Source organism: Chelonia mydas, unplaced genomic scaffold (assembly GCF_015237465.2).
Source record: "Chelonia mydas isolate rCheMyd1 unplaced genomic scaffold, rCheMyd1.pri.v2 scaffold_69_arrow_ctg1, whole genome shotgun sequence".
NCBI lineage: Eukaryota > Metazoa > Chordata > Testudines > Cheloniidae > Chelonia > Chelonia mydas.
In genome coordinates this window covers 44,844-71,557 of record NW_025111277.1, presented here as the reverse complement: position 1 = coordinate 71,557, position 26,714 = coordinate 44,844, and the positions used below count along the sequence as shown (strand labels likewise).

The window sequence follows — 26,714 nt, the reverse complement described above, 5'->3', positions numbered from 1 at the left end:
ACAGACCTCACATGCCCCCTTTGGTGAACTATTATGTAGACCACTGGTTCTCAACCAGGGGTACATGTACTCCTGGCGATATGCAGAGGTCTTCCAGGGGATACATCAACTCATCCAGATATTTACCTAGTTTTAAAACAGGCTACATAAAAAGCACTAGCAAAGTCAGTACAAACTAAAATTTCAGATAGTGACTTCTTTACACTGCTCCTGAAAGAGGTACAGTCATCTGGAAAGGTTTAAAACTACTGATGTAAAGATCAGACCCAGGGGATTCCTGTAAAACCTTCTGTGCTGCCTGCCACTTGGCACCAAGGGGTCCCTGGGTCACATACGTCTTTCCCCCAAACTGCATCTCTGGGCAGGCTCAGCTCCTCTCTCCTGCAAGGAGGGAATGGAAGCCAAGGCCGTGCAATAGCGCTGTCTGCAGTGTCTTGAGAGAGTGTGCGCCAACCTCAGGGCAGACTGCTGGGAACCAGGGCACAAATCCTAACTGGCTGAGAATTCTAGGCATAGATTTCAGCAACCAAACATGCAGGGTAACCTCCTCCGGCATGGTAACAGCCTAGCTATGCAGTCCCCTTGGGTACTCCGATCTGTCTCGCAACCTAGGTGAGCCTGCCTTTGAGAGACAGATGGTCTCTCACACTCAGAATCACAACAGTATTCAGGTTACTCCCAGTCCCACAGGTCCAGGCACCCCAGGTGAACTGCACCTTAGACGTCACACCAAAGACTGCGCACGTAGCCAGTCTTATTATAGGACACTTTATTAAAAAGGAAATAAGAATTATTTCCAAGGCTAAAGCGGGTAAACATACATACCTTTTGAAACTTTGTAGCTTAGCTGTGTAACAGAAGCATCTATAGCAGACATGGGGACTTTGGCACGACCTGGCACCTGGTCTGTCTGTGTCACACCTACCCCCTCCCTGCCCTTTTCAAACCCACTGGGCTCCAGGAAGGGAGAGAACAGACTTTTCTCCTCTTACTCCTACATTCCAGGCCCTCGGTGTCCCACGAGGAGTGTAACAGGGGTTCTACTCCCTTGGCAGGTGCAGCGCTCTTAAAACTAAAAATGGAAAATTAAAACCAGTTTAAAACGTTCATGCTTTCATCCAAAGCAATATCTGGCAACAAAAACCAGGAACTGGTGGTGTAAACCTGCAAACTTCAAAATCAATTGGGTTTTCAAAACACCCCAAAAACTGACCCATAAAAACACCTTAAACAGTTCCTGGGGGGCGGGGCGGGAATGTAGAACATCCCCCCTCAGCTCTATTCCAGACTACAGAATGGGAATGATGAATATTTTTAAAAGATTCCATAGATAATTTTCTAGAGTAAAAAGCTTCTGTGGGGGAATGTCAGGGCAGTGAAAGCGGAGGCTGGTGCCTTGGCTCAGTTAGGCAGAGTTCCTGGTGCAGCTGAGGAGGGGTAGGAAAGGCTGGATTTGAGCCGTTCCACTGGCAGAAAAAGAGACGGCACGGAGGCGGGGACAAGATGTGCAAATAGCATCTCTGGTTTTCACCTGAACCCACAGTGCTCTGCCCAGTGATGCGCAGAGCATTCCCCGATATTCCGGAATTGCTCAGATGTGATGGTCACAAGAAATCACAGTCAGGCTTTTCCAGGGCTTGATTCTATAATACTCTCCTTACGAGCCCCCTACCACGGCAGCCTCCTGTGCCTGTGTAAATGCATCGGGTTTGGTGCAGATCCAGTGTCTCTCACTGGTGCATCGCAAGCTGCTGACCGCACTCAGACCGTTCAGATACGCGCAGTCTCCTCCTTCTCCTATCGGAAACCTGCAAGACAGAAGCCAGGGAGCTGGTGTCAGGCAGGAGTTGGACATTTCCCATCAGTCACAGGCAGGGAGAGACGCTCTCGCACAGTGCAGGGAGCTGCTGCACTCACAGCCCCTCACGATTCCCCTTCCTGCACCTGCCACAGGGCCCAGCTGCCCCAGAAACGGGGCAGTGGGGCAGCAAGGCCAGAAAAGGTTCGAAGATCAACAGACCTCCATGGAGCATTTATGCCGGGTGAGTATTAACCCAGTTCCTACTCCCCCCTGCACACCCAGCTGGGTCTGGATGGGCCCCTGCAGGCCCAACCCACCCAAACTGCCCCGGGCGCAGGTTCCAGGTGACTCTCAGCATGGCGAGGAGCAGCAGTAACGCCGCACAGAGGAGCTGGGTCCAGGGCTCCCTGGACAGTTTACATCAGCTCTCAGGCCAGAGGCCTGTCAGGACAGGCTGTATTGCAGGGGGCGGCTGGAGTGAAATGCCAGCAGCACAAACCCAGCGGCCATGGGGTGACCCCAGCTACTCACACAGAGCTTCCCGTGAGAGCTGGAGGCCAGCGCTTCCCACCTGGGAACAGGGTGGGGTCCAGGCCCACAGGAAAATCCTCCCCCATGGTCCCATCCTGGCTACTCACAGTAGGCATGTGCTGGGCTGGGAGGAGGCCCAGCACTACTCTTTGGGCAGGCCGGGATCTCCCTGCCCTCAGGCCACCAGCCTCTGGCTCAGGGTGAGATCTGTCCCGGAGAAGGGAGAACCCAGCTCACAGCCACCTGAGCAGATGGTTGTGGGTGGCTCCCCCACCAGCATCACCCCAGAAGAGCTCTGAGGGGATGGCAATGATGCACCCAGAGCCTTCTGCTGGGGTGGGCGCCCACAGGGTGGCAGATTTCAGGGTTAACACCCTACTGAGATGCCTGTTTACTCAGTTCGGGTAAATTGGCGTCACATTAGCTATCCTCCAGTCATCGGGTACAGAAGCGGATTTAAATGATAGGTTACAGACTACAGTTAGTAGTCCTGCAATTTCACATTTGAGTTCCTGGTCCTGGTGACTTGTTACTGTTTAGTTTCTCAATTTGTTCCAAAACCTCCTCTAATGACACCTCAATCTGGGACAGTTCCTCAGATTTGTCACCTAAAAAGAATGGCTCAGGTTTGGGAATCTCCCTCACATGCTCAGCCGTGAAGACTGTGCAGAGAAACTAAATGAATCCTTTGCATATGGCATGGTGCCAGCTGCGGTGTGGACAGACCCCAAACAGGCCTGCTAACAGATGGGCTCATGATGCAATCACAAAGACAGACTGCTGCCGACATCAGGGCATCCTTGCTGGAATATGTGAAAATATCTGACTGGGATCAAACAGGTCATCAACTGACTTGTTTTCTAAGCCTCCTCTGGGCACATTTTCTAGCTTCCCATCAATTGCAAAGGGCTTTTTTAAAAATGCCGTTCAGCTATAAGAACCTAAGACTGGCCACATGGGTCAGACCAATGGTCCATCTAGCCCAGTGTCCTGTCCTCCGATACTGGCCAGCGGTAGGTGCTTCCGAGGGAATGAACAGAACAGGGTCAGGATCGAGTGATCCATCCCATTCACACCCAGCTTCTGGCAGTCAGATGTTTATGGACACTCAGAGCATGGGGCTGCATCCCTGACCATCCTGGCTGATAGGAACTGGTCGAGCTATCCTCTGTGAACTTGTCTACTTCTTGTTTGAACAGAGTTATACTATCGGCCTTCACAACATCCCCTGGCAACAAGCTCCACAGGTTGACTGTGTGTTGTGTGAAGAAATACTTCCTTTGGTTTGTGTCAGACCCGCTGCCGATTCATTTAATTGTGTGACCGCTAGGTCTTGCGTTCCGTGAAGGAGTAAACAACACTTCCCTCTTCACTTTCTCGACCCCACTCATGATTTTATAGACCTCCTATATCCCCCCCTTAGTCATCTCCCCTCATATGGAAGCTGTTCCATATCTCTAATCATTTTCGTTGCCTGTCTCTGTACCATTTCCAATTCGAATAGATCCTTTTTGAGATGGGGCAACCAGATCTGCACACAGTGTTCAAGGCGTGGGTGTGCCATGGATTTATACCGTGGCATGATGATATTTTATGCCTTTTTCCTCTATCCCTTTCCTAATGTTTTTTAAAGGATGCTCGTTTTTTGCCTCTAACCACCTCTTTAACTCTGCTGTTTAGCCATGGAGGCATTTTTTTGGAGGGTTTTTTTTTTTTTAATTGGGGGGTATACATTGAGTTTGAGCCTCTGTTATGGTATTTTTAAAGAGTCTCCATGCAATTTGCAGGCTTTTCACCTTCTGACTGTTCCTTTCAATTTCCACTGAATTAGCTTCTAGTTACCCTTTCTGAAGTTAAATGCTACTGTGGTGAGTTTCCTCTGGCATTTCCCCCCACACAAGGATCTTAAATTTAATTACATTATGGTCACTATTACCGAGCAGTTCAGCTACATTCCCCACTTGGACCGGACCCTGTGCTCCGCTTAGGCCTAAATCAAGAATTGCCTCTTCCCTTGTGGGTGCCAGGATTAGCTGCTCCAACAAGCCGTCACTGAGGGTGTATAAAAACCGCATCTCTGCATCCCATCCAGACGGGACATGTTCCCAGACAACATGGGGATAGTTGAAAACCCCCATTATTATTGGGTTTTCTGCTTTTGTAGCCTCTCTAATCTCTGTGAATTTCACAGTCCTGGTCAGTAGTATATTCCTGCTGCTAGATGCTTATTCTTCGAGTGTGGAATTTCTATTCTTAGAGATGCTAGGATACAGTTGGATTCGTTTAAGATTTTTACTCTATGTTTTCCTTGACATATAGTGCCACTCTCCCGCCAGCGTGACCTACTCTGCCGTTCTTTCAGTGCTGATGGTCCAGGGTCAAACCCTGCTATCGGCTCAACTGGGGTTTGGTTATTTGATCACACCCACATCCCACTGAAATCCCTCTTGGGATGTCGTCTGGGCCATCTCTACTGTACCCCAGTTCTCATGGCAGCCCCAGGCACTCAGCATTTGTGACTATCAGGCATCTTTAACGCAGATGGCCCCACTAAAGCTAGACAGATCTGAAAGCTTTGGCCAGTCTCCCAGCAGACAACACTTGCTTCCACCATCACTAATACGCAGAGTACATAGCACTGACTGGTGAGTCGGCTGAACTCGCTATCTCAGACACCAGGGACCCAAAGCCCAGGGAATTCACAGAGGACTTACAGGTTGTTGAATTTGGTGCCATTGGCCCATTTCCAGAGCTGCCCAGGGTCCCTCCGGAGGCCAATCCAGTGGTCAAATCTGCTTTTATAGCGCAGCAGGAAAGCCTAAAAACAGCCGAGGGAGAGGTGGGGTCAGAGCACAGGCTCTGTGCACCAGAGAATCACAGGGATACACTGAAGGGCTCTGTTTTCAGGGAACAGCTGGGGATTTTCGCCTCCCTCTTGCCCAGCTCTGGGTAATTCAGTATTAACTTTCCCATCCCAAACCCAGCTCCCCCTCACACCAAACTGCCCGGGGCTGGAGCAGCTCTTGGTGCTGCTGGGTCTAAGCTGCCCCCGCTCCTCTCTATAGAAGGCCACATTCTGTGTCAAAGCCTCAGGTTACAGAACAGCTGAGTTCCCCTCCCCATCACAGGGGAAGGGGAAGGAAAGAGCCCAGCTGATCTCAATAAGGGATGCTGGGAAGGGCCAGGGATGAGAGAAGAGCCACCAAATCCTCAGCCAGAAGGGGCCAGGGCTAAGAGGAGCACCCCCATCTTCATCTGGCTACCCAAGAGCACTGGCTCCTCAAGTAAATCTGGGATCTCAGTACCCCTTTGGCCCCATGCCACCCAGAAGACACTCAAGCCAGCCTAGCCCGAGAGAGGGGCGGTCTCCTTTTGAGAGGGCTGACAGGGAGTGATCCCTGCAGTCAGACACGGACACTGGAGGTGCCCCGGGCCAGCCAGCCAGGCCTGGCATTCAACAACTGGAAGCTCTTTTACTCAGAGCTGCTCCTCGAGCCCAGGTTCTCCTGCAGCAGCTGCTGAGCCAAGACCAGAACGTTGCAATTCGAGCATCTCTCACCATTTCCTGCTCACTGTTGATCTCAGCCAGGGAGGCGCTGAGCGCAGAGCAGTAGGTCAGGCTGTAGGTCCAGTTCCTTTCGGCCTCAGAGAAATAGTAGCATTTCCCTCGGTATCCGATCCAGCTGTCTGGGCACATGGGGCCAGCAGGGGGGCCCAGATCAGCTGATGGACACTTAGGTCTCCACACTGAGAATGAGACAGTGACACGTGGTTTGAGTGAGACCCGCCACCCGCTAACGAGGAGAACATGGGGAGATCAGCCCCTGCGCCCCAGGCTTCTGAGACCCCTCGAACCAGGGTGGGTACTGAAAGGCCATGAGGGAGCCAGGAGGACGCTGGGAATCCAGCCCCAGAGGGGGGTTATCTGACTCTGGTCTCCCTCTCTTGGGTTCACATTCAACAGGGATGCAGCTGACAAACCGCTCATGCCATGAAGCCCAGGACAGAGAGCTGGGCCCAAGCTCAGTGTGACAACACGGGGTGAGCAGAGAGCTGCAGAGGGAGGGGACAGTTACCAGGGGGCCAGCAGGGGGGCAATAATTAATGGGTAGGAGATTAACTTCAACATGATTTGCCAGGTCTAGTACCCCAAGGAGTTCTGCTAGCCTGGACTGCTGCCCCCTCCCCCTGCTCTGCGCTTCGCTTCCCTGGAGAGGCAGGTTGAGATGAAGAGGGGAACAAACTCCCTTCCCTTCAGGAGACCGAACGCCCGCTGCCCGGCCTGTCCAGCGCAGCCAGCCAGGTTCACGGTCACCACAAACAGCTGCCATCTGCGCTCGCACACGCTGTCTGTGCAGGCGGGGACGTCAACAGCGCGACGAGACCCTGCCCTGCCGAGGTCACCAATGGGTGGGTTTCACACTGCGTTAAGGGAGGTGTCGGTACTGCGTTCCACGGCTCCTTTCAGTGACACGCCAGCACCTGCCCAGCACTGGGCACGACCCAGGGATGCAGGAAGGCCAGGCTGGCACCTCAGGGCGACACGCTGCAGACAGAGGGCCCAGCTCATTGCTGCCCTGCACCGTCAATCACCCCCACTCTGCACGGGGATCAGTGACCGTGCCTGGGGCCCGGCAACAGTGACTTGGACCCAAAGGGCTCAGAGATGGGCTGGGGGGAGCTAATTTCAGTCCCGATACAGAGAGTGCCCAGGTGCAGGGGTCTGGGAGGGAGCAGGAGGGGGGTCTTGGAGGAACATCCCCCAGGAATCCTCTGTCCCAGGGGCACAAGCCAGACAGGCCAGGAGGAGAGACTGACTGTGGTGGCTCCAGGGGGAATGGGATGTGCAGAGAGGGGGAAGGGAAGGGTGAGAACTCACCTGCCAGGACAATGATGAGAACTAAGAACATGGTTGTGAGGGCGACTGCGAGCACAACTGTACATTTCTTGTAGTTACATTTCCTGCAGTTATGACAAGGGTCTGAAACAGAAAGACCTGTCAGGCAGGGCCGCGAGGACACGTCTCCCCGACGGCACCAGGGCTGGAGCTGCCTTAGAACAGTGGTTCTCACCCACCGGTTCGTGTACCCCTGGGGGTAAGCAGAGGTCTTCCACGGGGCACATCAACTCATCGAGAGATTTGCCTCGTGTTACGACAGGCTACATAAAAAGCATTAGGTCAGTACAAGCTAAAATTTCATACAGACAATGACTCGTTTATACTGCTCGATAGACTATACACGGAAAGGTTCAGCGTTGATAGTCCAATCGATCTATTTCATAATTAAATACGCAACAATGAGAGAGTCAGCAACTTTTCAGGAATAGTGGCTGTGAGACTTCTGTATTTTCATGTCCGATTTTGGAAGCAAGTGGTTTTTAAGTGAAATGAAACTTAGGAAAGTGCAAGACAAATCAGCCTCCTGACAGGGGGACAGTCCTCTGGAAAGGCTGAGAACCACTGGACTCGAACATGCCCCGTTCTGCCAATTGCTCCTTCCCTCAGACGCTCTGGGAGAGGAGCCCGGAGGGTCAGGTCGGCTGGGGCTGGCAGAACAGCCCCTCCTTCCCCTCAGCCCAGTGCCCTCCCCTGGGCACTCCCAGCCAGGCTGCCAGGAGGCCTGGTGAGCTCAGGGGCACAGAGATAAGGACCTGCATGTCCTGGTGGCCCCCCACCATCCCCACCCCCATTCTGCCCCCTGCCAAGCGCTGGCTGGGCCCACACTGCCGAGTGCCCCTGTCCCCGCACACTGGGGTCTCACACTGGCCATACACAGCAGACGGGGGGAGAACGAACCAGGCAGAGATGGGCCAGTGCAGTCACGGGGGGTCTGACACACCCAGCCCAGGAGGGCCCTGCACAGCCCCACAGCCTCCGCTGTGTGCGCCAGACAGCAGCTGTGAGCCAGGGATCGGTGCCCTGAGAGCCCCTGGGGGTGATCCAGTCCCTGCTGCCCACAGACGGGGGGTGTTGCTGGGCACTGGCTGCTGCCACTGAGAGCCTGGCCCCATGTGGGGCAGCCTCAGTGTCTCTCTCCAGCCTGTTCCCAGGCAGCGACACCCCATTACCTGGCTCCCCTCCAGTCTCCAGGTGTCCATGGCCCTCAACAGGCCACTCCTGCAGCGGCTCTTCGCCCCCAGCAGGTCCAGCTGCTGGCCCCATCGTCTCTCTCAGCGCACTCGGGCTGCACACGCTGCTGGAGACGCTGGGCTGGGATCGGCTCCTCTCTGTGACTGGGTCCGATTCAGCAGCAGCCGCCGAGCTGGGGCGGGGGTCCTGGCCCGGGCTCCCCGCACACCCGGCTCCGGACTCTCCAGCCGATCTGAAAGTCGAGACGGACCCAGAAGGACAGGTCAGTGGGGGGCGGGGGGGCGTGATTTGTGGTTTCGCGTTCCCTGCCCAGCAGCCCAACCCCCAGCCAGAGGCGGTGCCATGATGATTGAACCCCCTAAACGCCATCGGCCCCTCCACCCCCCAGGGCTTCAGAGACCTGATCTCCAACGGACCCCACCCGCCGGGCACCACCCACGCGTGACAGGCACCCAGCTGGGGTTGACAGGAGGAAAAAACCCTCCCTCCCCACACATACCTCCTGCAATCGAGAGCAAGTCTAGAATCCTAACAGGAGTGGGGAGTTGCTGGATGGGGGGAGAGAACCAGGATGGATTGAGTAAAATCAAGGCAATTAAATCACCAAGTCCAACGTCTCAATTGAAATGATCAATTTTAATCAACTTATCGATTGACACTTCAGTAATTTTCTAAGGCCAAGTGCCCACCCAGTGGGTGACAGAACCATGAAAACTTCATGTCCAAAAGTTCCCTCACAGGGGGGGTGGGGAGGGGCAGGGAAATTGTGTGAGTGGCCCTTTCCTTCCCCCTTTTTCATTGGGAACGCAGGCAGGGGGAGGATGCCCGTGGAAATCCAGGCCTGGGGACCCCCCAACATTGCGGGGGAGAGGGGGCAAAGGTTCGCTGATGACCCCCCCCCCCCCCACCGGGCTTGGGGCCACAGGTGGGGAAGGGCCCAGGTAGCTCCATGCTGCACACAGGTGCCCCATCCCCAGCGAGCAGAGCAGGGGGGTGGGGAGAGCCACCAGACACCTAAGACAGGCCCTGCCTCCGGAGGAGAAGGAAGGGGGAAACAGAGGGCCCCCCGCAGCCCGGAGAGGGGGAGGGGGAAGGGAGAGGGGGAAAACAGAGGGCCCCCCGCACCCCCCAGCCTGAGGAGGGGGGGAAGGGGGAAGGGAGAGGGGGGACAGAGGGCCCCCTGCCCCCCCCAGCATGAGGAGGTGGGGAAAGGGGAAGGGAGAGGGGCACCCCCCGCCCCCCCAGCCCGGGGAAGGGAGATGGGGGACAGAGTGGTGCCCCCCCAGCCCGGGGAGGGGGAGGGGAGAGGGGGGGAAGGGCCCCCCCCAGCCTGGGGAGGCGGGAAGGGGGAGGGGAGAGGGGGGGGACAGAGGGCCCCCCCGGCCCGGGGAGGGGAGGGGACAGAGGGCCCCCGCCGCCCCCCGGCCCAGGGAGGCGGGGGAAGGGGGAAGAAAGAGGGGGGACAGAGGGGGCCCCCCCAGCCCGAGGAGAGGGACGGAGGGGACCGCCCGGCCCGGGGAGAGGGGACAAGGGGGAGGGAAGAGAAGAGGAGGAGACAGAGAATGGGAGTCGGGGTTCCAGGTGGGGTTTGGGGGGTTCCACTTTTCTCACCAGCTCAGCAGCGACCGCCCGCCCTCCACTCCGGGGCCCTCTAAAGCCTCGCGGTGACTCCGCCCCCACCCCGCCCATCCTGGTGTTCCTGGCCAATGGAGAGAGAGAGAGAGAGATTTCCCCCGCCCAGGAAAAGCACCAGGGAGGAGCTCAGGGGGTTTCCAGGAAACCTTCCCCGCCCACTCTCCAGGCTGGGGGGGGGGGCGGCACCGCCTCCCCCTTTCCCCCTCGCCGGGCTGGGCGGTCCCCTCCGTCCCCCTCCTCGGGCTGGGGGGGGCCCCCTCTGTCCCCCCTCTTTCTTCCCCCTTCCCCCGCCTCCCTGGGCCGGGGGGCGGCGGGGGCCCTCTGTCCCCTCCCCTCCCCGGGCCGGGGGGGCCCTCTGTTCCCCCTCGCCGGGCGCCGCGCCGCCCCCCCCCCCCCAGCCCGGCGACTCTCAGCCAGCCAGTAAAACAGAAGGTTTATTAGACGACAGGAACATGGTCTAACACAGAGCTTGTAGGTGCAGAGAACAGGACCCCTCAGCTGGGTCCGTTTTGGGGGGCAGTGAGCCAGACAACCCCATCTGCCCTTCACTCCATGTCCCCAGCCAGCCCCAAACTGGAACTCCCTCCAGCCCCCCCTCCTCTGGGCTTTGTCCCTTTCCCCGGACCAGGAGGTCACCTGGTTCCTTTCTTCTCCCACCCTTTAGCTCTCACCTTGCAGGGGGGAAGGGCCCAGGCCATCAGTGGCCAAGAATCAGGCTGTCGGCCATTGTCTGGGTCCAGACCCCTGCACACACCTGCCCTCTAGGGCTCTGCAACGATCATACACCCTTATCCCCCCACCTAGATACTTAAGAACTGCTTAGGGGAAACTGAGGCACCCCCACACTCTTCAGATGAAACATTAAGAACAGTCCCACTTCGTCACATTTCTGCCCCCTTCAAGATCGAACTGAGCGGGGTCACTTTAGCCGGTGACCTGGGGAAGTTCGAAGCCACCAATGTTCCCATGGATGCCCCAACATCTCTCCTATTCCTTGGTGGGAGTTACCCCAGAGCCTTCCAGTTTCACGCCCTCCCTTAGGTCGGGGGTGGTCGATAACACTCGCAGGCCGCATGTGGGAAGGTTTATTTGGCCTGTGCCCTTTGGCCACCCCAAAACCCCAGGGGTCAAACTGGAATTGGGTCTTCTCCCAGCGCTCCAGTCTGGAGGCCTGCAATTCGGGCTGTCTTGGTAAAGAGCCCCCCTCTTGACCTGGGCCACATACTGTTCACTGACAGAACTCGTATGGAGACATCCCTTTCTCAACAACCTTGTCTCCCCAACAAGCTGGCCAAACACAGCCACTTGGTTATAGGACTGTTTAACTTTCTTAACAGCTTTCACTCCATCTGAGACCTTCTCGAAGCTCTCCACACTGGATCTTTCAACAGGAAAGTCAGTGGCTTCATTCACAACAGAAAATTTCTGGCTGTTAGGAACAGAGACTTTCTTGCTTAAATCACTTTCACACCCTTCAGTGGCAGTAAACTGCTTGCAAAGGCTCCATGAGGATTCCTTTCCCTAGGGCTTGTCTATGCAACAATTCACCCCTCACAGAAATTCTGCCTTTACCCTCTTCACCGCGGGCTTGCTCTAGAGGAACACTTTCCTGAGCAACAACAGACTCTTTCTGGGTCTCCCTTACATCCAGAATCACCTCTGGCCCATCAGGCGGATTCCTACCCAATCCCCTTTCAGGCAAACTTACCGACTTTCTAGATAAAAGGTCAGAAGCCTTCTCCTTCCCTTTGCCACACACGAGCAACAGGCAAAACACAAGCACCAGAATGGTCTGGGCTCTGGGATTTTACAGAGACACTGACTGGATGCGACCTAGTTACAGGGCCATTCTCCCGAGCAGACACAAACTTAGGACCCTTCCCTTCCTGGGCTTTAGCTGAATCCAGAACCAGCTCTGAGACAACTGCACTACCCTCAACCATCACAGGCTGAAAGGCCCCTTCTGTCTGCTCCACAGACAAAGAAGAGCCGGACAAACTTTCTCCTTTCCCAGACCCACAGCCTGGGATCTCATTCTCCTTGTCCCAGCACACAAGGCTGATCACAGACAACTGCTTGGAGATCAGGGTAGCTCCCTCCATAGGCAAGTCAATACCCCTGACAGACACAGGCACGTTTCCTTCCCTGTCACAATTCTCCACCCAGCTAACAGGTAAGGTCCAGGGACACTCATCTTCCACTCTCCTCGCCTTCCCACCCTGCTGCCTAGGCTCACCCAGACTTTCCTTACCAAGCACCTTGCCACTCCCAACAGATGCCCTGCCCTGCCTGTGTCTCCCCCCACTCAGCTGGGGTCTCAGCTCCCACTGTGCTCAGCACTGCCCTTGCTGTCCCAGTGGGGTAGGCAGCGAGCTCGCTGCTTTCCTCACTGCATCAGAGCCAGCCTGAGTGCCCTCTCCGGTGTGCAAGGGGGCGGGGAGCATCTCTCTGTCCCACCTAGCCCCAGGGGTCTGGTCACAGGCAGACAAGTAGCCTGAGCCTAGCAGCTCCTCCCTGCTGCTAGCCAGGTCATCTGCATTTTCACTGACCATTTCCCTCTCCACCGATTGGTTCCCTGGATTCAAGTTCAAACCCTTGGCAGTTACAGGAACAGGGCCTGGATCCTGTCCCAAAGAGACACAGTCACCCCATAACAGGGTCTCACAGCTGGTGTCCTTGAGAACCCCAACGACCAGCCAGCCCCACCCCTTCTGGGTCTGCACAGGGACCTGGGTCATAGGCAGGGTGAGGGGCTTCATCCCTGGGACCCTCACCCAGCTCACCCAGCCCCTCAGCATCTGAGGCTGCACCACCCAGGGCCCGACAACAGTTCTCTCTGTCCCAGGATCTCGCCACCCCAGGAATGTCTCCCCATTGACCATCACCTTCCGCTCCCACTGGAGGTCCGAGGGGCCTGACCCCAGGAAACTCCACACAGACATATAGGTTGGGGTCAGGAGTGGGAGCCTGTCCACCTCCTCACACATATGGCTGATGGAGTCTACGGCCTTGCGACCCAGCAAGGGAGCTAGACACCGGGGCTTTTCCGCAGGGTCCCCCTGGTTCAAATCGCCAGCCTGTTTAAAGGCAGTGAGGTGGGCATCCACATCCCCCCACTCCTTAACCAGGGGCAGCAATTTAGTCTCGAGGTTCCCTGCGGAACTGGCCCCCCGGGGTCTATCCCCACTCACCCCAGGGAGGTCCCCTATGCCTCTCCGCTCCCCCACCGCCAGTTCATGTTGCTGCTGCTTCTGCAGCTCTTTCTCGGGCTCTCGCTGTCTCTCACGGTCCTCTTGTTCTCTCGGACTCAGCTCCAATCCCGTCAGTCTCCAATCCCCCGATGGGGAACCCGATCATGAAGACCCTCATCTGGTCGGGAACAGGAGTCTTGGGGATGCCTGGCTACCACTCCAGCTGCTCCCAGACCCTGCTATAGCTCCATTTGGGGTCAGGAATCTGTCCCTTAGAGCGGTCATCCTCCTCCAGCTGCACGATTAGCTGTGCATTGGTGAACTTTCCAATGCTCAACCCTCTCTTTCTGCACAGGGTTACAATGTCCTTCTTAAGGAGACGGTGACAGGCCGTCACTCCGCTCTTCCCAAGTTGTTGTGGACTCAGGCCTGTGTGCTCTCAGCTCCCCACGGTCTCCAGGGAGAACCCCTAGTGTGCCAGCCCTTCTCCAGGTCACCACCTCTTTGCCAGGGTCGAGCTGCAGACTCCTCTGCCCCTGGGACCGCTCGCTGCAATCCCCAGGGGAACCCTGTTACTGCAAAAGTCCTTCTCTCTCCCAGGGCCAAGCCACAGGCTCCTCTGCCCCTGAGACTGCTCACCGCAGTCCCCAGGGGGACCCCATTACTGCACAGTCCTTCTCGCTGGTCACACACTCCAGGGGGTAAAGCGTCCCCCTAAACCGCTCCTCTCTGAGCCTTCAGCACACCTGGTCCTCGTCAATCCCGCTTCGTGTTACTGCTCCCCAGTCACTTACTGCAGGAAGTGCCATCCATGGGGTGCAGTACATCCCACCGCTCCCAGCAGTTCTCACGGAGTCCCTGGGCAACGCTCTGGAACTGCTCCCTATGAAGCCAGTCAGGACTCTGGGGCAGTCTCCTTTCTGTGAGCAGACTGTCTGCAGGACACACAGCTCACACTGCTTCCACCTTCCTGGGTTTGACCTCAGAGCATTCAGCATCCTCTGCCCCTCCGTGCTCTTCGCACAGCGAGTCCGCCCAGGCGGGGTCCTGGGGAAGCCAAAAGGTCCTGCCCCCCAACTCCGCAGTCAGACGGGACTCTCAGCCAACCAGTAAAACAGAGGTTTATTAGATGACAGGAACATGGTCTAAAAGAGAGCTTGTAGGTGCAGAGAACGGGACCCCTCAGCTGGGTCCATTTTGGGGAGCAGTGAGCCAGACAACACGTCTGCCCTTCACTCCACCCCCCAGCAGCCCCAAACTGAAACTCCCTCCAGCCCCTCCTCCTCTGTCCCTTTCCCTTTATTTTTGGCAAACAAACAAAAAGGTCGACAACTGTGCATGAAAAATCTCGCTGTTGGAAAAAAAGCTTTTTATTGAAAAAACGATTGAAACATTTCAACCAGCTCTCATCTCCAGTGTTTCAAGAACAAGAATCCACCATTCAAACAGCTTTGCACAGTCAGGAGTGTTTACAGAGATATGCCCACTGTTGCACCCCCATTCCAGCTATTGTAACACCCTCCCGCTAGGGTTCAGAATCACAGACCTGATCCGGGGTAAGCAGATGACATGGGCAGTGCTGGTTGGAAAAAGTGGGTCCCCCCACCATGGCAAACTGATGAAAATGGGGGGGGAGAAATAATTTTCACTGAAATTTTCTACAGAAAGTTAAACTTTTAGGCAAAACATTGAAAACCAAAATATTTCAGTTCAATGTAATGCTGCCATGAGGCCACATGGTACCCTGGTAGGATTACATTGAACTGAAATATTTCATGACTTGAAACAACATATAACATGGAGCATTTTTCTCAGGAGGCTTGGTGGTTTCTTGGTCTGACCATCTCCCACAGTGCACCACGGTCTCTCCTCAAGGTGAGGGGAGCCAGCTGTATCGTGGGTGTCCCCAACTATGGTGCATCATGGGAAATGTAGTCCAGCCAGCCAGAATGAGGCGAGTCCCCCCAGAGCAGAATGGGGACATGAGACACCTGGACCACAGCTCCCTTGCAGCATCCCAGCAGGCTCTACAGATTGAAATGTTTTTGGTTTAGTGCAAATATTTTGTTTTTCAGACATTGAGGGTGGTGGTAAAAACCACCAACAAAAAGAACTTTCTGCAGAAAACTGCCCATTTGTGAAAAATCTGAAGTCAGTCACATTCTGCCCCATTAGGTAACTCTGGGAGGCAAAGGGGATTTAAAATGGGTGTAAACAGCCCCTGAAAATTCCCCTGCACAAGGCATCTCCCTGGCTGTTGTGAAGGCTCGGCACGTGCTCTGCTCCTGGGCCTCTGGGGAGCAGAATGTTACAGCAGCCTCAAGGCTGCTCTGACTCACACCAGGTCAACACAAAGCCTGCCGGTCGTTCGTCTGCTCTCGGATCACGCTGACTGGAGTGAAGAGATTTGATGCACGTTACCCTACTGTACCCGTATCGTGTCCGAATCCCAGAGCTGTCGACAGTGACACCACTGGAAACGGAACATTCATTAATCCCCAAATCTGCTCAAAGCTTGTAAGTGCAAAGGAGAACGTAATAATAAAATACATTTTAAAAAATCCCTGAGAGGTCTAGGTCTGTAAACAGTGCCCCTCCTATAGGGGCACATCCTATGGTCCATATGCACATCCAGCACTATACAGATCAGATTCAGAGCGATGTTCTAATCCACGTCCATCTCCTCGTCCTCTTGTTCTCCCATCTCCTCCACTTCCATCTCCTCCACATCGCTGCTCTCAGGGTCATCCTGGGGCTCTGTCGGGAGCAGGGGACTGGCTCTTTGGCCATCCGCTGCTCTGTAGTGACCCCTAACAGCTTCTCCACATTGCAGCTGCAATGTGATGTTCTCAGCAAGGCACAAAGTAGGGTTGAAATCTACAATCCAAGCAGAGAGCCCCACGGCTGGGTTAAAGGGCCGAGTGCAGGGAGGTTTGTGCTGCCCATGCAGGCAGACGGATGAAGGCAAAAAGATTGAACAAGGAACCAAATTGGACAACTATGTCAGGCTATGAGCTGTCTCAGTGTAGACAAACACCTCATTGCCCCTCAAGCCCAACCTGCAGCTCCCGGCTATCCCAGGCCTCGGCTCCCCCGCTGCATAGATTTGTCAATACTCCTCAATCCCACCTCACCCCTCTGCGGTTATGGCCCTAGGTTACCCCAGACAACTCTTGATTCTCTTCACTCCTTCTGTGGCAGATACAGGATACACAGTGGGGCGGTAAGCGGGTTCCTTTGACACTCACTTGGAGTGATCTCTATGGAGATGGAGTTCGTCTGTGAGGCTCCATCACAGCCATTATGCCAATTTTATAGAAATTGCACCTGTCCTAAAGTCTCAGAAATGCTTATCAAATTTTTTTGCACTGCACAGGCCACAGGGGAAGTATTTTACTCAATATTTTAAGCCATCAAAAAAGTGGGGGAGATGTGGGGTTGGGGGGGGGTTTCTGCCCCACTAGCCAGGTATCTCCATTCCCCAGGCAGTGATTTTCAGAGCTACCTAAGGGATCTGCAAGCCCAGTTCATCACGAGCCATGAAATCCTCTTGAAAATGAACTTCCCAGTGCCCCCTGGCTGGGGGTCGTCTGCTGGGGCTGATCAGTGACCTCTGGAACTGGAAAGCAGGTGCCTCTAACAGAACTGATTAAGGGAGAGATACCCGGTTGGTCCCAGCAAACGATTTGCCCCCCGCACTGCAGAGGAAGGCTAAACACCCCCTAGCTCCCTGCCAATCTGATCTGGAGGAAAATTCCTTCCCAACCCCACATATGGCAATAACTGAGACCCTGAGCATGTGACCCAGCATGAGACCCAGCCACCCAAGCTCCTGAGAGAAAGAAAGCTTGGTTCCACTCCAGAGCACTGGCCCACCCCATCCAGTGTCCCACCTCCAGCCAGCGCTAACTCTGATGCTTCAGAGGATGGAAACAACAAACACCGCCCCCAACCCAGAATACATGGGGGGGCGGGGCGGGGGAGAAGTCCCTTCCTGACCCCTGCAGGTGACCAGCTGAAGTCGGGAAGCATGAGACTTGGGACTATAAGACATATGCCAGAAAAGACCCCAGAGTTGGCCAGTCCAACCCCCACCACCACAAGCAACCCTGTCATGCAAATCACACTCAAATGTGTCCAAAGCGATCTTAAAACTAATCAAGTTGTTTGCTCCACAACTCCTTTTGGAAGCTGATCCAGAACCTCCCTCCTCGGATGGTTAGAAACCTTCTGATCTCCAGCCTGAACTTGTTCTTGGCCAGTTGATCCTCATTTGTTCTTGTGCCTACATTGTCCTTTATGTGGAACAGCTCTTCACCCTCCCTGGTGTCTACCCCCTGATGTATTTATGGAGAGCCATCAGATCCCCTCTCAGCCTTCCTTTTGCTAGACTAAGCTCTCCCTTTCTCCTCTCATACGACAGACCCTCCATTCCAGATGAGGGCCCCCCAGTGCCAAGTACAATGTCATTAATGCTTCTAAAAAGAAAGGGAGTACTTGTGGCACCTTAGAGACTAACCAATTTATTTGAGCATGAGCTTTCGTGAGCTACAGCTCACTTCATCGGATGCCCGTGATATGCCATGCATCCGATGAAGTGAGCTGTAGCTCACGAAAGCTCATGCTCAAATAAATTGGTTAGTCTCTAAGGTGCCACAAGTACTCCTTTTCTTTTTACGAATACAGACTAACACGGCTGTTACTCTGAAACCTGTCATTAATGCTTCTCTATCTCTACTGGAAATGCCTCAGCTGATACATCCTAGAGTCACATTTGCCTTCTTCATGGGTCACATCACATTGGTGGCTCCATCATCCTGTAATCGACCAACTCAGGAAGGTCTCGCCCTTCCTCTGTCTCCTCCAACCGATGAGCGCCCAGCATACAGCAGAAATTCTTATGATTAGACCCTAAGTGCAGGATCTTGCACCTGGTACTATTAAATTTCATCTTTTTTCTGTTACTCCAGCCTACAAGGTCATCCAGAGCTTCCTGTGTCAGATTCCGACCCTCCTCTGTACTGACCACGTTTCCCAGCTTTTTACCATCAGTAAGTTTTGTTATCACTCTCCTACTTTTCATGTTAACACCATTAGTAAAGAGATTAATGAAGATGGATCCCAAAACAGATCCTTGAAGAACTCCATTAGGAACCTCCCTCTGGTCCCATAGTTCATCTTTCAGCATTCTCCCCTCCAGTCGGTTCCTCACCCACCTTACAATGCTTGTACTGATCCCCACCTTCTTTAATTTAGCTAATTATTTCCCATGTGGTACCGTATCAAATGCTTTACTGAAGTCCAAGTATATTAGATCTGCTGCATTTCCCTTGTCTGAACAATCCGTTCTCGTCTCAAAGACGGAACTCGGGTTAGTCTGGCCCCATCTACCTTTGGTTACATCCCCCTTGCCATTTCCCTCCATGAATTTCATCATCCTTCCCTCACAGTGCGTTCTACAGCCCCTTGCCTACTACTCAGCTGGGCTTCGATGAATGGGTCTGTCGTTGCCTGGATCACTTTTTTCCCCTCTTGCTTTACTAGCATCGGACACTAGATGGAGCCTCACCAGCTCTATAAAACCAGCTGGGGGGAGGCTGGGAGCAACAGGTGTCAGAATAAGCTAGACCCGGGCTTCTCAAACTTTTGGTTTTGCCGGCCCCACTTTGAAAATATTTCAGGCTCTGACAACCCCCGACCCCCAAACAGTCATAGCAAGTTACTGTACGGACTCATAGAACATACGCATGGTATTGCCACCCTCACTTCTGGGCTGCTACGGGTGGGGCACTGCCCTCAGAGCTGGGCAGCTGGAGAGGGGCAGCTGTTGTAGCCCTCTTCCGCTCCTGCCCCCCCTCCCCTGAGAATATTTTTGTGATCTCTTGACTCCCCCCTCCCCCCACCATAGCCTTGCAACCCCCTTTTGGGTCAGGACTCCCAGTTGGACAAATGCTGAGCTAGACAATCTCAAACCATGAACTAGTTCCCAGGCAACCCCTGCGAGATGCTCTCTACCTTCGGTTCCTGACCCCTCCAGGGGCCGAGTGCATCTCCCCCATCCTCAGGCAGAGCTCAGAGCAGAGTCAGCAGCAGCAGCCCCTCCCCGGCAAGAGCTCCAAGCGAAGGCAGGGGCCTGGCAGAGAGAGGAGAGGGGCACAGGCAGGTCAGCGGAGGGGTGGAAGGTGGATCCCACCCCAGGAGATTTAACAGAGAGAGGAAAGCGGGGCTGTGAGAGCGCAGAACAGAGACACCCCCCAGCAAATCCCCCCGCCCCCAGATACCGAAATCCCGGCCTGGGAGAGGGGTTCGCTCCCCAACACTTACTCACTACGGCTGCAGCAAGGGGTCCCTGTGGGGCAGGAGGAGCTGCCACCCCGCTCCGGCTGGCTGGATCTGGAGAGAGAGAGAGAGAGAGAGAGAGAACAGGGAGAGGAGAGTGCGGTGAGGAGTTGGTGCCCAGGGGTCCCCCTGCCCCACTCCTAGCTCGGAACCCCCATTGCAGGGGTATCTGTGGGTGTGTTCAGGGAAGGCCCGGGGGCTCTGCTCCACCAGGGCTGAGAGTGTCAGAGCAAAGTAACTCTAACACTGCTGAGTATTTTCAGTGTTGCCTCGTCCTGAATGTCACTGATCCCCCAGTTTATAATGCACACACAGCTGCGCCCCCTGCCTGGCCATAGGGCCCCTTCCCTGTCCCCCCAAGAGCAGCTGCAGCAGATCCCAATGGGGGGATCTGCACAGGGACCAGCCAGCTGCACCTGCTGCCGCTCAGCCCTGCAGGGTCCGTGTTTAGCCTCTCCCCGTCCCCGTCCCGGGCAGAGAAGTGCAGTACCTGGGGCTGTGCCAGGCCCATCCCTGCCATGAAGATGCCCTGTGGGCTGCGGTGCCCCGGCAGAGGGAGAAGCTGCTGGATCCATCTGGACTCCGGGCGAGCGCTGGGTTGGGATCAGGCCCCTCTGGGGTGGCTGGGCAGCTGGTTTGCAGGGCTGGTCCCTCCTGGCCCCACGCAGATTGTCTGAACGTGGCAAGCCTCTCTCTAAGGGGAGCTCAGACAGTTCCTCCCAGACCTGTCAGTTAAGACATTGCCTCCATTGTTTAGAACCGGTTGTGGGGTCCCCGGATCAGGATTCCCCCCTTATATCCCCTCACCAGGCCCTGGAGGGACCAGATGGAGGGATCTCACTTCAGTCCTTGGCCCTGGCCTGCTGGGATCCCTCAGGCACGTGGTGACATTCACTCGTGTTCATCCAGTCCCCACTTACAGGATTGTGACCAGTGGTGTCTCTCCCAAGCTCCCCTGTCCCAATGCCACCCCAATGGGCTCCGGAGCTGTTGCTCCTCCATTCCCCACCCAGTTCTCTGGCTTCAGACCCTCGCCCATGCTCCTGGTGTCACGCCCCACAATCTGATTGGCTGAGAATTCATTCCCAGTGCTTCCAGCCCAGGGTCCCTGTCCCTCCCTTCCCCCTACCCAGCCTGGGACAGGGGCAGCAGCTACCCCTGAGCCCCACCAGCCGGAGCAAAATGGAGAACACGAGAAGCAGAAGTGTGTGCTTCTCCTTTTAGGGTTGTGCCTCCAGCTCAAGAACCAAATGGATTATCCAGTGGTTCTCAAACTTTTGTCCTGGTGACCCCTTCCACACAGGAAGCCTCAGAGTGCAACCCCCCGTTATAAATTAAAAACCACTTTAATATATTGAACACTGTTATAACGGCTGGGGATGAAGCAGGGTTTGGGGGTGGAAGCTGACAGCTCATGACCCCCACATAATAACCGCACGACCCCCAGTTTGAGGACCCCTGGACTACACTGAGCATGAACAGAAAGAGAGCCAGAGGGTTGAAAGGCCGCTGGGATGGGCAAGACTTGTGGGGCTCCGAGAGACTGTCCCCCCCGCCACCCCGCAGCAGTGTGAATTCAGCACCAACCAGGGGCAGGAATCTGAAATCAGTTAACCAGCAGAGACTTCATGCAGGCAGAGGTCTGGCTTGCCGGGCAGGGACAGCTCCTTCCCTTCCAGGACGTGGGCATCGGCAAAACTCAAGCATCAGAAACCTGGGAATTATAAGCGTGGGACAGAGGACGCCCTCGCGCCCCCAGCCCAGAGTGGGGGAAGGGATGTAGGACCCCCCCCCCAGCCCGGAGAGGGGAGGGAGTCCCTTAGGGGGAGTGTCACTGAACGGCGATGCCCAGCCCACAAGTCGGGGTTCCGGCGGGGGAGGGTTCCAGCCCCTGCTCCCCCGTGCCCTGGCGCTCCCCCCACCAGCCCGGCGCGGGTTGCAAGTTTCTCACCGGCTCAGCAGCGACCAGCACCGCCCGGAGCCTCCCCAGCCTCTGCGGGTCTCGCCTGCTCCACCTGCAACCTGCCCAGGTCCTGCGCGCCCGGGGCATTTATAGCCTCGCGGTGACTCCACCCCCGCCCCGCCCAGTCCTGGCGCTTTTGGCCAATGGAGAGAGAGAGAGAAAGAGGGGCCATTTTGGCATGAGCCATAAGGAGGATGTGGTACACACAGGACCAGCCACAGGGTACAGTCACTTTAGAGACTAAACACGAGTGATTTACTTAGCCACAAGCTGTAACATTTCCGGCATATTTGGGCAGTGGAGAGGGAGGGGCGCGCACGGGCGCTGTGCGGGGGGGCTGAGCGGAGGGGACATTAGCAGATTTGGGCGATTTCCTGCCTCTGTGCTTAGCAAAAAAAAGCTGGCACCAAGTTTAGTTAAAAGTTTACGTCACCCGACCTGCTCCTGAGGACCGGCCAACCCCCTCCGTCCCCTCTCCCTCCCCATCCCCCTCTCCGGGCTAGGCGGGGGGAGGCCTCCAACTCCTCTCCCTCCCCCTCCCCCTCTCCATGCTGGGGGGAAGGCCTCAGTCCCCTCTCCGTCTCCATCTCCCTCCCCCTCCCCCGGCTCCGGGGGGAAGGGGAAAGCGCCTCCTTTCCCTTCCTTCTCATCTGGGGGCAGGGCCTGTCTTAGGTGTCTGGTGGCTCTCCCCACCCCCCTGGTCTGCTCGCTGCGGATGGGGCACCTGTGTGCATCATGGAGCTACCTGGGCCCTTCTCCGCCCGTGGCCCGAAGCGGGGGGGGGGAGGGGGCATCAGCGCACCTTTGCCTCCTCTCCCCAGCAATGTTGGGGGGCCCCAGGCCAGGTTTCCCACGGGCATCCTCCCCCTGCCTGCATTCCCAATGAACAAGGGGGAAGGAAAGGGCCACTCGCACAATTTCCCCGCCCTTCCCCACCCCCCCTGTGGGGGAAGTTTTGTCCCCCTGCCCTGCTCCTAGCTCTGGACCCCCATTGCAGGGGTATCTGTGGGTGTGTTCAGGGAAGGCCCGGGGGCTCTGCTCCACCAGGGCTGAGAGTGTCAGAGCAAAGCGACTGTAAAACCGCTGAGTATTTTCAATGTTGCCTCGCCCTGAATGTCACTGATCGCCCCAGTTTATAATGCGTCTCCCTGGCCGCTTCTCTTGCTAATTTGAACTTCAGGGAACACATCAAATCTCTCTCCTGTCCCCCACAGCTGCTGGGTTTGGGCCACTGCCAGGGCCCTCTACACTGGGGTTAACATCTGGATCCTGGCCAAGCTGGTTCTAGCCCATGTGGCCAACCCGGTTCTAGCCCATGTGGCCAACCCCCAGTGACCAAAAATCACAAGTCAAAGCCCCCCAAAGCCATGAGATTGGCTGAAACAAGATGAGATTTTGAAAACAACTTTGGGTTCTGTTCTTGATCTCCTGGTGGTGGAGCCTTTAGGGGTCACCTTTTCAAGCTTTTCTCCCCAGCCAGGAGGGCTAGAACAAGAAAAACTTCTGACAAAACTGGCCAACCCCGCCAAAATCTTCAACCAGAATCAGAAAAAGTTAATCCAGAATGATTGAAAACAGAACAATTTTTGGTTTTTGAATTTTCCAGGAAGACCGTGAATGTTTTTTATTAAAGCCGACACTTTCCACAAAAACTTGCCTTTAATCAAACACCCAATTTTTCCTAAAAAAAAAGTCAATGGAACCATTTCAGTCCACTGGTTACAGCTGCTGTGAAATCCCCCATCCCACCCACCCCAGTTCCCACAACCTCCCCCCCAACTCCAGCCCCTGCACCCATTGCACACACAGCTGTGCCCCCTGCCTGGCCATAGGGCCCCTTCCCTGTCCCCCCAAGAGCAGCTGCAGCAGATCCCAATGGGGGGATCCGCACAGGGACCAGCCAGCTGCACCTGCTGCCGCTCAGCCCTGCAGGGTCCGTGTTTAGCCTCTCCCCGTCCCCGTCCCGGGCAGAGAAGTGCGGTACCTGGGGCTGTGCCAGGCCCATCCCTGCCATGAAGATGCCCTGTGGGCTGCGGTGCCCCGGCAGAGGGAGAAGCTGCTGGATCCATCTGGACTCCGGGCGAGCGCTGGGCTGGGATCAGGCCCCTCTGGGGTGGCTGGGCAGCTGGTTTGCAGGGCCCGTCACCTCCTGGCCCCATGCAGATTGTCTGAACGTGGCAAGCCTCTCTCTAAGGGGAGCTCGGACAGTTCCTCCCAGACCTGTCAGTTAAGACATTGCCTCCATTGTTTAGAACCGGTTGTGGGGTCCCCGGATCAGGATTCCCCCCTTATATCCCCTCACCACGCCCTGGAGGGACCAGATGGAGGGATCTCACTTCGGTCCTTGGCCCTGGCCTGCTGGGATCCCTCAGGCACGTGGTGACATTCACTCGTGTTCATCCAGTCCCCGCTTACAGGATTGTGACCAGTGGTGTCTCTCCCAAGCACCCCTGTCCCAATGCCACCCCAATGGGCTCCGGAGCTGTTGCTCCTCCATTCCCCACCCAGTTCTCTGGCTTCATACCCTCGCCCATGCTCCTGGTGTCACGCCCCACAATCTGATTGCCTGAGAATTCATTCCCAGTGCTTCCAGCCCAGGGTCCTTGTCCCTCCCTTCTCCCTACCCAGCCTGGGACAGGGGCAGCAGCTACCCCTGCAGCCCCACCAGCCGGAGCAAAACGGAGAACACGAGGAGCAAAAGCGTGTGCTTCTCCTTTTAGGGTTGTGCCTCCAGCCCAAGAACCACATGGATTATCCAGTGGTTCTGCAACTTTTGTCCTGGTGACGCCTTCCACACAGGAAGCCTCTGAGTGCAACCCCCCGTTATAAATTAAAAACCACTTTAATATGTTTAACACTGTTATAATGGCTGGGGATGAAGCAGGGTTTGGGGGTGGAGTCTGACAGCTCGTGACCCCCCCAATAACCTCACGACCCCCAGTTTGAGGACCCCTGGACTACACTGAGCATGCACAGACAGAGAGCCAGAGGGTTGAAAAGCCACTGGGATGGACAAGACTTGTGGGGCTCCGAGAGACTGTCCCCCCCGCCACCCCGCAGCAGTGTGAATTCAGCTCCAACCAGGGGCAGGAGTCTGAAATCAGTTAAACAGCAGAGACTTCATGCAGGCAGAGGTCCGGCTTGGCGGGCAGGGACAGCTCCTTCCCTTCCAGGACGTGGGCATCGGCAAAACTCAAGCATCAGAAACCTGGGAATTAGAGGCGAGGGACCCCCCGCCCCCCTCAGCCCGGAGAGGGGGAAGGGACGGAGGACCCCCCCCCAGCCTGGAGAGGGGAGGGAGTCCCTTAGGGGGAGCGGTCCCCGAACGGCGATGCCCAGCCCACGAGTCGGGGTTCCGGCGGGGGGGGGTTCGGGGGGTTCCAGCCCCTGCCCCCCAGTGTCCCGGCGCTCCCCCCACGGGCCCAGCGCGGGTTGCAGCTTTCTTACCTGCTCAGCAGCGACCAGCACCCCCCGGAGCCTCCCCAGCCTCTGCGGAGCTCTGACTGCTCCACCCCGGCGCTCCGGGGCCCTTGAAAGCGGAATGAGAGACCATTGTGATCCCTTGAAAGCGTCGGGTGATGTGGGTGGTGCTGCAGCTCTCGCTCTCCCTCTGCGGGCCTTGTGGCCAATTTGCAAATTTCCCAGAACCTTTAATTGACCTGCCTCTGCTGCAAGGAGGGTTGATACCACAGACACTAAGGAAAGGAGAACAGACACTGAAAGCACATTCTCTTCAAGCCACAAGCCTCTGCAGTATGACACTCAAGCCACAAGTCTCTGCACTGTGACACTGCACCCCTCTTCCTGGGATTCACTGAGACTCTCAGCCAGCCAGTAAAACAGAAGGTTTATTGGACACCAGGAACACCGTCCAAAACAGAGCTTGTGGGTACCCCCAGGACCCCTCAGTCAAGTCCTTCTGGGGGAGCAGGGAGCTTAGACCCCAGCCCTGGGGTTCCCTGCGTTCCTCCACCCAGCCCCAAACTGAAACTAAACCCACCCAGCAGGCTCCCTGCTGCAGCCTCCCTCCACATTCCTGGGCAGAGGTGTTACCTCCCCCTCCCCCTCCTGGCTCAGGTGACAGGCTCTCAGGTCTCCCATCCCCAGGGCACATTCCCAGGTCAACACTCCCCCCTCCCTGCTGCGTCACATCCTCACACAGTGCCATGGTGATTGAACCCACTTAAAGGGCCATCGGCCCCTCCACCCCCCAGGGCTACAGAGACCTGATCTGACAGGCACCCAGCTGGGGTTGCCAGGAGTTACATCCTGTGGTTAGAAAAAAAAAAAAAAAAAAATAGCTGCACATGCAGAGCTTCAATTTTTAGCACAGTATCTTTGGCTGAAACCGCAAAGACTCTTATCTATCCATCTCATCCAACCGGTGCTTTTTTTATATGTTTTTTATATGTTTCCCATAATCAGCCCGACCAATGGCACAAAAAAGAAAAAAAGCTTGAGACGAACCTCTGTCCCCGCCCCCTCCCCGGGCTGGGTTTTTCTCTGATTTTTTTGAACCATGAGTTACTACTTTGAAGCAGAAGGATAAAATCGGAAGGAAACCCACAGTTTACCTCACCACCCCGCTCCTGAGGACCGGCCAACTTCTCCATCACCCCTCTCGGGCTGTTGTTATATTTGAATGCAGTTATTTTTTGTACAAAATGCTACATTTGTAAGTTCAACTTTCATGATAAAGAGATTGCACTCCAGTACTTGTGTTAGGTGAATTGAAATATTCTCTTTCTTTTGTTTTTTACAGTGCAAATATTTGTAACCAAAAATATAAAGTGAGCACCGTACATTTTGTATTCTGTTGTAATTGAAATCAATATATTTGAAAATGTAGAAACCATCCAAAAATATTTAAATAAATGATATTCACTTTTTGTTTAACAGTGCGATTAAGCGCGATTATTTTTTTTAATCGCTTGCCAGCCCTAGTAAAAAGAGATTTCCCCCCTCCAGGAAAAGCAACAGGCTCGGGAGGAGCCGGCGCCGCCTCCCCCCCTTTCCGCCTCGCCGGGCTGGGGGGGGCGGGCGCCGCCTCCCCCCCTTTCCGCCTCGCCGGGCTGGGGGGGGCGGGCGCCGCCTCCCCCCCTTTCCGCCTCGCCGGGCTGGGGGGGGCGGGCGCCGCCTCCCCCCCTTTCCGCCTCGCCGGGC

The 26,714-nt window shown here is 55.7% G+C and overlaps 1 protein-coding gene across 3 annotated transcripts; it reads right to left on the bottom strand.

Annotated features, from left to right (window-relative positions):
* Window positions 1–1,239: 1,239 nt before the first annotated feature.
* LOC119565029 (C-type lectin domain family 2 member D-like) lies at window positions 1,240–21,595 on the bottom strand. 3 transcript variants are annotated; one of them, XM_043537647.1, is made up of 6 exons: window positions 21,540–21,595; window positions 8,402–8,655; window positions 7,212–7,313; window positions 5,892–6,079; window positions 5,047–5,150; window positions 1,240–1,808 (listed from the first exon to the last, which is right to left on the bottom strand). In XM_043537647.1, the coding sequence occupies exons 2-6, from the start codon at window positions 8,493–8,495 to the stop codon at window positions 1,658–1,660; spliced, it is 639 nt and encodes a 212-aa protein (XP_043393582.1). In that variant the 5' UTR covers window positions 8,496–8,655; window positions 21,540–21,595; the 3' UTR covers window positions 1,240–1,657. The 3 variants fall into 3 exon arrangements, 2 of the variants coding, with proteins under 2 accessions (XP_043393582.1, XP_037744774.1); XM_037888846.2 differs by lacking the exon at window positions 21,540–21,595 and adding an exon at window positions 10,035–10,063; XR_006287795.1 differs by lacking the exons at window positions 1,240–1,808; window positions 5,047–5,150; window positions 5,892–6,079; window positions 7,212–7,313; window positions 8,402–8,655 and adding exons at window positions 15,766–16,126; window positions 19,265–19,382; window positions 19,574–19,642; window positions 20,079–20,313 and having other exon boundaries at window positions 21,540–21,594.
* Between the last annotated feature and the right edge of the window lie 5,119 nt (window positions 21,596–26,714).